Source organism: Gasterosteus aculeatus, chromosome 20 (assembly GCF_964276395.1).
Source record: "Gasterosteus aculeatus chromosome 20, fGasAcu3.hap1.1, whole genome shotgun sequence".
Lineage (NCBI taxonomy): Eukaryota > Metazoa > Chordata > Actinopteri > Perciformes > Gasterosteidae > Gasterosteus > Gasterosteus aculeatus.
In genome coordinates, this window is record NC_135707.1 from 17,948,438 (window position 1) to 17,960,566 (window position 12,129).

At 44.6% G+C, this 12,129-nt stretch overlaps 1 protein-coding gene across 1 annotated transcript in view; it reads left to right on the top strand.

The window, feature by feature from the left end:
- LOC120810056 (oxysterol-binding protein-related protein 10) overlaps positions 1-12,129 on the top strand; it is a 32,383-nt gene that overhangs the window by 5,686 nt on the left and 14,568 nt on the right. The window contains exons 3-6 of the mRNA XM_040164271.2: positions 1,409-1,488; positions 6,019-6,111; positions 6,454-6,775; positions 7,962-8,080. Coding sequence (XP_040020205.2) covers positions 1,409-1,488; positions 6,019-6,111; positions 6,454-6,775; positions 7,962-8,080 — 614 coding nt within the window. The remainder of the gene's footprint in view (positions 1-1,408; positions 1,489-6,018; positions 6,112-6,453; positions 6,776-7,961; positions 8,081-12,129) is intronic.

Genomic DNA, 12,129 nt, shown 5'->3' on the forward strand with positions numbered 1-12,129 from the left:
AATCTTTGAGGTGGGTACATACAAATGTAAGATTGTATGTAAAGGATTCATAGCATGGATGTGTTATCAAAAATGATTTGCTAAAAGAAAACGCTACGGCAGCACGAATAATGACTATGAAACTAATTAAATTAAATGAATCCACAAAGTGCATTGTTTTTCTTCATGAACTGAATGAATTGTGGTCTGCAAGTGTCCACTAAGAATACTGATTTCTATGCAATAATCAGAAAAGTAAAATGCAGAGCTGACAAATTACAGCATTGTTTGAGGTGTGTGTGTGTGTGTGTGTGTGTGACACATAAAGAATACTGTGTGATTGGCTGTGCTCAGGGTCACAGTATTACTGTGGCTCAGAGTTGTGCGAGTTGCTCAATCTCCATAAGTGAGAGCTGTAATTTCCTGTTCACACTCACAATGGCTTTTTGACAAAGCTGTTCTCAAGTCAGATCAGATATTTTTAGCCCTCCTCCTCCGTGTAACCTCATAACGCTTTTGCATTTGGCTCCTCTTGTCTTCTCTGTGAGATCTTTAATTTACCTCTCGAGCACCTTATTACAATCTGTTCCATCAGAGAGGGAGGTTTGGCCTTTGTTAATGCCACAGAGTTAAATGTTACAACGATATGAAAGTGACATGGCAGAGAATGTGCTGAACCTGTGGAAAAAACTGTCCCTGGTAGGAACAAAGATGAGCCCTGGGAAAAGCCCGAGGTCGCCTCAGTAACAGTAACAAGGTCAGGTTAAAATAGCCAAAGGTCTTATGAAGCTTTGGCTTGTTAAAGAACAAAGACGTGTGATCAATTTGAGGCGAGATACTCGCTTGCAGCCAGAGAGGAAAATGAATATCGCATGACTCATTCGTGTACTTCGCCGTCATTTGAGACTTAAAAACATCTGCCAATCAAACTTTGGCAAGAACCGGTCAAGGGAAGAGCTAAAGCAGGCGCAGTACTTCAACCCAAACAGCAACACAAGGAAAAGCATCACTGTCCACTGAACTCACAGAGATCCACCTTGTTCTTAAGGGATACGTTTGATGTTTGATTAGTTCTGTACGTACTGGTCGATCCGTTAAGATCATAAAAAGTACACATTACTAGCACCATTCTTTTGGTGACTATGAGCGATTTGATGGGACTGTAGTTGGGTTTAGGCTGCCGCAGCCTTTCCTGTTGCTCCGGTCATTGATTGATGCTTAATCCCAGCTGCAGCACATTGGACATGAAAAGGTTTATCTGACTCTCTGTCGCTGCGAGAGTCTCTCTTTGAGATCTACTCACAACTATCAATAACCGAGGATTCGCAATAATCTAATAAAAATGTCACTAGTTATTGCTATCTGACGCTGTCAAAGTGGCCAGCAGGTCAGCAGTTGATGCTGTGCGCCCGTTTGTTTCTCCCGTTAGCGATAGACGCCCAGGAGCAGGAGCTGTGGATGACTCAGCTTCAGCTGTGCACCCGACGCCGCTCTGAAAGCAGCGCCAAGGTATTCACACACTCACACACACACCACCCTCCTCCCCCCCGGGCCTCCGTATTGGATCAACGCTGGTCTAAATCACACAGAGGTGTACAGACAGGTTTGGTTTCTGGAAACAATGGAGCTGGACTATATTTCTATTGACTATGTTGCTCCAGCTCAGCTGCTCCTCACGGCGAGGTCCGTCTTATTCAGCATTTCGCTGCTGCTTCACTCCTGTTCCCCAACAGCTGAAGCACTCCCGCCGATGTCACTAATGTTTGGTTCTCCCGGCCGCCATTTTGCACTTTCAGGTACATTTAAAGGTAATGGTTACTCTAGGTAATGATGTGTGCTCTGACATTAAAAGATAAAAGCATTTTTGTCTCTTCTAAACGGACTAGTCACAGAAACACACACGAGCTGTGCGCTTTGATGCTGAATTACACGTTTTCCCGCTCTGCTCCATCTCACCGCTGAAAGCCTCCGGACAGCAGCTTCATTCCAGTCCTTTGGAAACGCGGCAAACCCAAGAGCATAATAACGTCTGCACGTCTTGGTCGGTTTAGAGTGCTCCTGCATGGGTTGGGGTCGTTCTTTTATTTTTTGCAGAAGCCCATCTAACGTACACGCTGCTGACGGCGTCATCAGTTCATCTGCCCGAGCAGCGTGAAATGAGTCAATTTGTTTGCGTTGGAGGATGTGGACGCTTTGTATATTTTCCTGACTTTTGGTCCATTCGTACCGCTGTGTTTGCGTGCTGTTTAATGATGTTTAATGAACAGCAACTTTCCTGTTTGTACCAGGTGGCGACGTCCATTTCCGCCAAATGAAGACGATGTGAAAATGTCTTCCGTTGCAAAAAGAAGTCTAGACAAAGTGACTCTATTTCTCTCAGATTCATTCTGTCAGTAAACATTTGTTTTGGCGGCAATCTTTTTTAAAACTACATGAAGTTCATTTAGTAAATCATGGTCCCTTGTTTTTCCTGTTCCCCAGTGTCACGTATCACTAGTGATTGCCTTACTTTTTCCCCTGTGACCCTCACCAGGGTGCACAGTGGTTTTTCCTGTATTTTGATGTTGGTTTTAGGTCTGCACGTAGTTGTGACCTGTTTAATTCATAAGATAATTAAGAGTTATGAACCAACGTATGAAATCTCAAACATCTAGCCTGAACTAGTATTTTGCTTTTACACTTTTCTTTTGAGTAGTAAATCAGTTTTCTTTTTTTTTAATTATGTTTGACCCAAACCACAACTCCTTTTAACACATGATCGGTGTGGCAACATTATGAGCTGTCTGAAAGGGCCAGTTGACTGGAATAAAGGGTTAACTTAACACTGGAACGGGTCGGCCGTCTCCACTCTGTACGCATCTGTCATTTTTGTGCGGTGAAACAATGTCACGTTTCCTGCTTTAAACCAACAGTAGTTGTAGTTTATCTAGTGAAAACCGTCTCAAGGAGGCATTGCTGCATCTCCTTTTCCAGCTCGTGCAGTTTTTGGATCAGGTCCAAACGGTTACTGTAGCTAATATACCATTACATTATAAAGCAATAAATCCTCCCTAATTCCTCCAGCAACATTTGGACTCTCCGGCGGTGTCTGCTGGAAGACGTTGCTTGGTGAGGGAGAGGACGTGATCGTCTCATTTTCCTCCCATTACACCGCGATCCGCTTTGTTGCACAGCGGTGAAATAGAAGAAAAGGGCTCTTGAGGCGTGGGAAGCACACTTCTTCTATGAAGGGACGTGAGCCAGCCGAAGCAATGCAAAGTCTGCCCTCTCCGTGGCACCCAGCGGAGAGCCTCTCGTTCCGGCTGGATGTCCCACCTGTGGGGGCTAGACGATGCTTGAGTTGAGACAACAGGACAAAGTCGTCACTCATCAAGACAAAATATCATCTGTCACACTGAAAAGTATCTTCCGCACTACCTTGAGTCTTTGCAGCACTCAGAACTTAACCAGCTCTGCTTGCATCGCCACTATGGGCCCAAAGTGAAAGCTTTTAACCTCCTGACTTCCCAAAAAGTGGACTTCAATATGGACACTGGAGACGTATTACTTGTGGTAAATGTAATCAGGTTAAAGCGTATCTGGTTACCATCGGGATAGAAAATACATATAATGCATTCAAAGGCTTATCAGATGCCATGGTTGTGTTATATTACAATAAGTGCATTTAAATCGAGAGGGTACAGACCGAGAACAACAAGAATCTAGAAAGTACAGTCTATACTTGAGCGGGAGACCATTGCTCAGGCCTCCACAAAAGGCTTTTATGCCTCATGTGTTCCTCAGTGCAGAATAAATATGCTGTGAAGGAGAGGGAAGTGAATGAGTGTTCCCAAAAAGAACGCCATGGAACAGACGTGCAACTCTTCAACGCTGAGGAGCAAATGTAATACATTTTGAACTCATTTCACATCAAATTTGTGGAAGTCATGTCGCAAAAACCCAAACGTGAACAACCGACCACCGAAAAATACCTGCGTAGCCTTCAAGCTTTGCCCCAAATGTGTTATTTTTGTTCTTCGCGCCAGGAGCACCACAGCAGGCGTCGCTCTATACTTAGAGGCTGTTGTGGGTGACAGATTGGTGTGAGATCACATTAAACTTGTTTCTCACTCATTTACATGACTCATCCATGTGGGATTGCTGTAATTTCACTGATACGCTGTAAATATCTTTTGTTGTAGACAAGTAGGTTCAAACCGAAGATTAGAAACAGTGGATCCATACAGATTCATGTCGGGGCTTACGGACGTGCCCGTAATTCTGTATTCTGCGTTTGGTCCAGCATCACTGTTCAGTCCAGTCACCTGCAGGAGCCTGTGAACGCACTTCATCTTCACGATTTATGGACCCAAACAGTAATCAAAGTAAGGGTTCATTGTATCGGGAGGCTGTTCGAGGGTCTCTGTGTGTGTCTGTGTGCTTGCATGATTTCAACTGTGATAGCGTTCCATCTTCTAATAGCTCTTCTCTCGCCGTTTCATCAGCAAGCGCCGCTGACTCACCCTCCCCAGAGAGGGACACGCGTGCGGGTGAGGCACGATCTGAGCGCTGGGTGTGCTCGTATGTGTGAGTGATAGACAGCGGATGGAAAGAAGGACTTAGATCTCTTGTAGCTGCATCTTGGACAGCGTATATATGCAAAACGTAACAGTAGACTTTGTTACAGAACTGCCAAACCCCTTTTGGCTTATTCATGAGGATTCTATAATATTCGGAGAGGGATACCACATAGGAAGATTCCTCCGCCCAGAGGAAATGTTGCTGATTATTACGGGATGGACTATGATATAAATAATATATATGTTTATAAAAGCTACTGAGAAACATCAGCTGAATTTGGAAGGAACGGCGGCTTATGCACAGATAGCAGCCGCGGTACCAGATTAAAATTCGGCCCCAAGGCTTGCTGTGAATTGTCTCAAACAGATTATCGTCACGGCAATAAAGGAAGCAGCAAGCTGTGCAGAAAGTAGGAAAACTAAACATTATTATTATAAAAAAAACTTTTTAGAAGACTACAGAAATAGGATTAGACAGATGGTTTTTGTGTAGTGGTGTTAATCCCATCACGTTTTCAAGAAAAAAAGTACAATGTTCCTGGTTTAATAAAATTATTTAATTTGATATAAATTGAATCTATGTTGTATCTATGTCTGTTCTCTTAAAGCTTCATTACAATTTTGCACCTATTGTATTTCAAGTGGACAGTCAATGATCTGGTTTCATCCTCTGGTTGCTTTTGAGAGACCATCAACCTGATGGTTTTGGTAAATGAAAGATGAATTTTCCAATATAAATATTTCTAACATATTACTCCATTGCTGTATTTTGGGTGGCCAAACTCTGTGCTTCAGATGGTTCTGCGCTGATCGCAGCGTTTCCTTGCTTACACACTATGTGTCCGACTGAGCCCCAAAGGCTGGAGATCAGAGGTATTGATGCTTGAAGATTCTGGGAAAAAGGATGGAGGAACGAGCTGTAGCTACAGATGAACTGAGAGACATTCATCACAGCTCATCTCACACGCTCATTAAACAAGCTGAGATGTCCCAGTGGCTCTGCTCTGTAATAACAGCGACAGTGCTAATTACCTCCCGAGGTCAGAGAGAAAACCCCATCGTCCCAAGTCGCTTTCCCCTTTGTTCTCCTTCGTTATACAGAAGAAGTCAAACATTGTCACACTCTCCTCCCATTCAGAGTCGCTGCGTTTTATTACCCTTCAACTACCTTTCTCTCTCCATTGAAATGCTCCCTGCCCACGTACTTTAATCTCCATCTCTTAACATTCACGCCTGGGAGTGTGAAGCTCCTTTGAATCGAAACGATTCAACTGCAAAGTGTGTCACATACTCTCTGCACTGAGGGGCGCGCTAGAATCATGCGGCGTCAGTCACCGCATCCCGACTGCATCTTGTGGCTAAAGTTTGACATGGGTGCCGTCCGATAAGATGTCCCTCTTTCTGTGTCACTGCTGTTTGGCAGCAGAGGTTACAAGTCAATGTTTCTTATGTTATTCACAATTTGCTTCTTTGTGTGTAGGTGATGATCCAGGCTGAAGATCAGCAGAAGAGCCTGATCAACTCAGTCGAGTCCCTTCCCCCTCGAGTTGGACCCCTATCCTCTCTGGATGAGGTAACGTGCGATGTGTTCTGATGTGGCAGCATGAGAAAGCAATGAGGAGCACACCCGTCCAGCCTCATGAGACACGCTGGCTGGGTTCTGGATGAAACCTTCGTAATATAAATCGGTTTCAGGAACATTTCTTTGAGTGGGTTCTCATTAGCACCTCCTGGAAAGAACCTCCAGAGACGTTTCGTGGGACCATTAGACGATAAAAGGGTTAGAACCTCTGAGAGAGGGTTCTGTGTGGAGCCGTTCACACATGGTTCTAGGTATAACCATCGGTGTTGGATTCTGAGTGGAACTCTTGCTCACCTTCTTTCCTTTCTCTCTTTCCCCTCCCCATCGATCAAGGACCTACTCATTTTTAAGGCCACATCTGCAGCAACTCTGAGCTGCCTGGGGGAGTGCCTCAGCATGCTTCAGCACAATGTTGTCCAGGCCCTCAACCAGAACCAGAACCAGAACCACGCCCCTAGTCCGAGCCTCAGCGCCGGTTCAGCTGCTGTGAGCGAGGCGTGCAGTCAGCGCTGCAGCTCCGGCGTGAACCAAGGGGAACCCGGCGGCCTCCGGTCCGCCAGTCAAGGCTCCAGTCCCAGAGACAGCAGCCACAGTGGGACGCGACCAGGCGTCCACAACCACATCCAAAGCCAGAGTCAGGCCCGTGAACATGCAGGTGGGTTGAGGGATGTCCGGGGAAACTTGAATAATCAGAAAGGAGGACTCCCTTTATGTATTTGGCCCGCGTACTTTGACTGCATCATCAGGTCACTCCCTCTGGAGGCGTCTTCTTGGCTTCTTAGAGTATCTTCTGATTGATATGTTCATAAACCCGCCAAGAGAGCCCTTTAACCTAATTACAGAAAAATGAGTCCCATTCACTCCTTGTCTGGTGGTCTATTGTTCGGGATCCAGTACTTTGTGAGGATCTCTGCACATTGCACATAAGTCAATGTTTGTTAGCAAGGTGAACGATGATGCAAATGTTTGGTGTCAATGGGCTTAACGCTGGAAGGAAAGTGTGCAGATTTGAAGCCAAGAAGCCGTGACCAATTTTGTCTAAAAGCCAGAGAAGCCTCAAAAACGTTCTGTCTCGAGTTATCACCAGAACCTTTGTGAGTTGAGCTTTTTTATGTAAAGTCGGGCAGCATGACTTCTGAGTTGTTTGGAAATAATATTTTGTTCCAGACTGGTTTGGACGTGTTTTTTCAAAGCTGATGGTAAAATCATTTTGACGGATGTAAACGTAAAGTGTGCAAATATACATTACATGTACAGTATAATACTATTACTATGGTCAGGACAAAGAGAAAAAAGACATAAAGATGAAGACAAAACAGTCAATTCATTCTCATGAAGTGTTCTATGTCATCTGAGTTCTTATTGAATGACGCGCTTGATCTAATCAAAACTCTGCATCCTAAAAGGGTTTTTCAAATTGAATTGGAAGTGAAGAAAAAGGTAATAATAAGATTTAAAAGTAGAAACATTTACTTTACTCCAATTACTAATCCAATCAGGGATTTTTCTAATTTGGTATGTTATTTATATACCAGTCAGTACATTTTACTAAATTGAGTTGTATTGGGTTGCGTTTGCAGGCCTTATTACATTTTCAAAAGGTCATTAAATCAGATGGGTCCTCACTCCCCAAAAGGACGGCTGCTTATGATTTTTGTTGACGTCCGTCTTTCTTGACCAACCCTTTGATCCTAAGTAAACTTGCACTAATCTGCGATGTAATTCTTTGTGCCCGGAGAATGAATGAGCATCGCAGGAAGGTGCATTGGGAAGAATTTATAATTTCCAGAATTAGCTGAGTTTTGTTGTTGATGCTATTGATATTTCCCCTTTCGCTGCAGATGGCACCGCTGGATGGTCCAGATCTCTTTCTGTGAAGCAGGTGAATAATGGCGTACGAACGCCTCTCCCCTCCTCTACGCGGCCTTCTTCCTCACCAACACACAAGGACCCTTCTGAGGTAATCGACCACATTACTTCATCCTACATCTCCTTGATCATCATGCAAACAGACATTTACGTGGTCAACGGAATTCTACTCGCTGTGTAATTTCTTTAATACACATTTCAGTACGTTGTTTTCCTTGCTTGCTGATGCATTGACTTAATTACATAGTTGTTCATGCACATTCATCAAAAAGCTTATTGTGTAAACCCTCAAATGAAGTATTTCATCCGCCCATCGGAGCTTTTAAACATAAATGTAATTTTATATTTCATTTAATCTTTTTATAGTCTAGAATTCTCATCTTTAAAAATGAAAAAGCTAAATTCTCAAGTATCATTTACGGAACCCAAACAGAAAGACATCAGAGGGAGTCTCTGTGGTCGGTGAAGCTTTAGACTACAGCTTGCAAATATATATACAAGTGTCAAAGCGGAGCGTTGAAACGCTCTGTACGTTTCCACTTCGACACTTCGACACTTCTTTCAACACATCCTCTAAAAATACAACGCCGCCCATCCTTATGTTCACACTGAACCAATTATTTCTGGTTTAAGGCCTACGTATGGTACAAAGTGTACAGTTTGAGGGTATCTTGAAAAGAAGCAGTCCAGGGACTTCCTCAAGGACATTGGCCTGGCGCCAGTGCAGTGTGGGCATTTGGCTCCATGCTGTGCTCTGGCCCTGCTCCTCTGCTGATGCTCCAGTCTGTGACACACTCCCTCCAAAAGGGGGCCATCCACCCCGTGTGTATTAAAACATGGCAGCCTTGTCTTTGCAGTAATAATCTCTGTCATCCCGTCCAACTGGAGCAGCACAATAAGACATTATGTGGCATCATGGCTCAGCTGCAGTAATAGCTGCCCTCGAGCACCTCTCCTGGAGTAGATTGCCCCATCACCACAGTTTTCCTCCTTTGCACTGGTTACCAGTGGCGGGGGTCTCAGGTGGTCCGTCTGTACCATTCTCATGAACAAGATATGCCGTCTGTGAGGTCAATATGACTTCACATGAGTGCCAATCTTGTGAGCACGTTATCTCAGGGACGCCTGAAGGGAATGTCTTCAAGTTTGGCCAGAATTCAACCTACTAGAGGACGGAGTGTTTTTTGGTGGTCAAAAGCCGCTGGGACATACAAAACATTTCTTGGTCATGAATGAATAATTGATATACTGATTATGATGATTATGTGTGCTTCATGAAGTGATGACATTTTGGACAGACTTTTCAGTCAACCTCCACATGCCAAGTTCAGCTTCTTTGCTGCAATATGATTTATTTCATATTTCAAGTCCAAACATTTAAGTCTTGTTTACATTTGATAATTTGAATTTGATGCCATCTTTTTAATCGAATGTTGTTGTTGTTTTTTTCGCAGAGGAGATATTAAACACCCACTCCACTCATTTGACATTCCTTGATTCCTCTTTCTGAGCAGCCAGCGACGTGTTAAACACTTTTCCCCCAAGCGTTTCCTCCTCGACAGTGAGCCAGTCCTTCTGTGCACACAAAAAACATAATTGGCTCCTTTTACCAACATGTGGGCAGTTGATCTTGACTGATTGTTGACGCCGTAGAGCTGGTTGCAGCAGCAGGAGCGGATGCTTTTGGTGTGCTGCATCAACAGGCTTTGACCTGCTATCAACACACTCTTCTCTGGTTGGTATAGATTTGACTCACAAGGATGTCATTGTCTGGGCCTTTGTGTTGCCCCTTGAGCCAAGATAATACCACTGTAACGTTACTCACGTAGCATAAGTGTGGATGCTGTGAGCAGGGTTGCACCATGTAGTGCTCCCTGGGCATTGTAGTTCTTACTGTGGATCACAGTAAAGAGAGCAATGAGCACTATATACAAACAAGTAGCCTACCGGACCACTAATGTTCTCTCCCTGGGACCCTCCAGCTCCCATCAGTTTGTTTTTTCTGCCGTCCTCATACCCGTCTCCTGTAATGAGTGCCATCAATCTTAGTCCTTGGACCAGAGATGGCATCAGCGAAGTATTGATGTCTGTTTTGCTTCTCTGCGTTTTGCTCCTCTCTCTCCTTCTGTAGGAATCAGTTTTCTCCACGTAGTCCGTCAAAGGGGACGTATCATGCCCATGTTCCAAAAACATATCACTTTCTCAGCCTGAACATACCTGTAATTAGTCTCTGTATTAAATCCTCCGCTTTAGCTCCTGTCTCTTCAAAACCTCTTCCTGAATAAGCCCAGTCAGCTGAGTGGCTGGTGAGTTTAAATAGTGAAGCCAAAGTGGACATTTCTTAAACTGGCCCAGCACACGGCGACCACTGGATTGTATATGAAAAATTATAAACATGGGTTTGTGCTCTCAATTGCTAGTTTCAAGTCAATTTCAATACAGCATAAATTTCATTTAGTAAATTATGGTCACACCGAAACCCCGGAGGCCAATAACTGTAATGACTCACCATACAGATGCCAAAGGGCCCTGGTACACCTGTATCACATGTTAAGAGTCACTGATAAAGCATCATCAATCAATCAATCAATCGTCAATCTGTCATCAACAGAACAAACAATAACCAGAACTGTAAACACAATTAGCCAAGATACAGCAGGACCACTGACACAATTAAATACACCCGACTGGTAGAAAATGTTCGTGGTATCAGCACCAGCGAACACACCCCGACCGGCTGCTGGGTGAATTCATACTTCTTCACAAGATCTAAAAGTGCCACAATTTCTCCACAGTCCATCCACTTACTTTCCCACGGTCCTTTGTGTCAGCTAAGTGACGGCTGCTTCATATCTCCAGATCTCTCTCATCATCGCTGATTGACAGACTCCATTATATGCATGCAGCCAGGCCGTCTGCTGGCTCGGTAAATCCTCTCCAGTGCCATCGTGCTGATACACTTAGACGGCACAGATAGCTGTGATGAAAGGAAGTGATGTGTTGGCTCGGATGGCATCGTGTGATGACGTATAGAATCTCCATCGTGTGGTTGTGGATGGTGGGAGGTTATTTCTAATGGTGTGTACATCTCTCACTACACTCGCTTTGTCCTCAGAGCAAAACGTTTTACATGATCGACTTCTTAGCTGGCTAACCTGCACCAGGGTAGTTAAAAGTACCGTAGCAGTATAAGTGAACCCTGACCAATAAATATAGCTCATAAAGCAGACATCTCTTGATGAAGTGGTGCGGTGCATATCTCTCCCTGGGGTCGCCTTGTGTGGAGGACCGGGGCAGTGAAGAACAGCTGTGCGGAGCTCTTCCCCCACCATAACCCTCCCACGAGGGAAGAGAGGTGGGAACCATCTGCAGGAGATGGAGCAAAATACCAAAACGTTATCAGCACAGAGAGATCTGTCTTATCCGGCTCAGGAGCTTTTGTTTCTGCTTCGCTCTCTTTGGTTCCAACGCTTATCTCGCTAACAGTGTGTCTCCCCAACACCAGGGGGCGCCCCGGAGCGGCAGCCTGTGATCATGGCAAAGGGAGCGGATGTTTCAGTGACTGTGTCAACGGACTAACTTACCTACTCACACTTAGGCAATTTGATGTTAAAAGCTTTGAGGTAATCAATACTAAGTAATACGTGGTTTTATCTATTTATGAACAGAGGTTGGTGAATTAGTTAAAATGAATAAATGTATCATTGACGTCAACAGATGCCACATGCACATTTAAAATTGAAATTTCCATTCAAATTAGCAGTATAAGTGAACCCTGACCTGACCTCAAATTGACCTGGGGGGTTCGGGGTGACATTGTGTGTGTCCACCACCATGTTGCAACGACACCCACACTCTTGAATAACCGAGGGGGACAAAGGACTCGGATATGACCAGTTGGGCTCATCTACTAATAAGCCGCTAACCAGCACAGTAAGTGTGGTGCAGAGCGGACGAGACGAGCCGCTTTAAATCAAACAACAACACGAGGACGGCGTTGATGTGGGTTCCGGTGGGACGGCGGCCAGAGACATCTCTAAAGGGGAGCATTCTGTCACCGCAGAGAGGAGCGCCTCGGTCTGTTTGCTCCGCCGCAAATCGGAGCAAACAGAACTCTTTAATGACACGAAGCAGATGTGC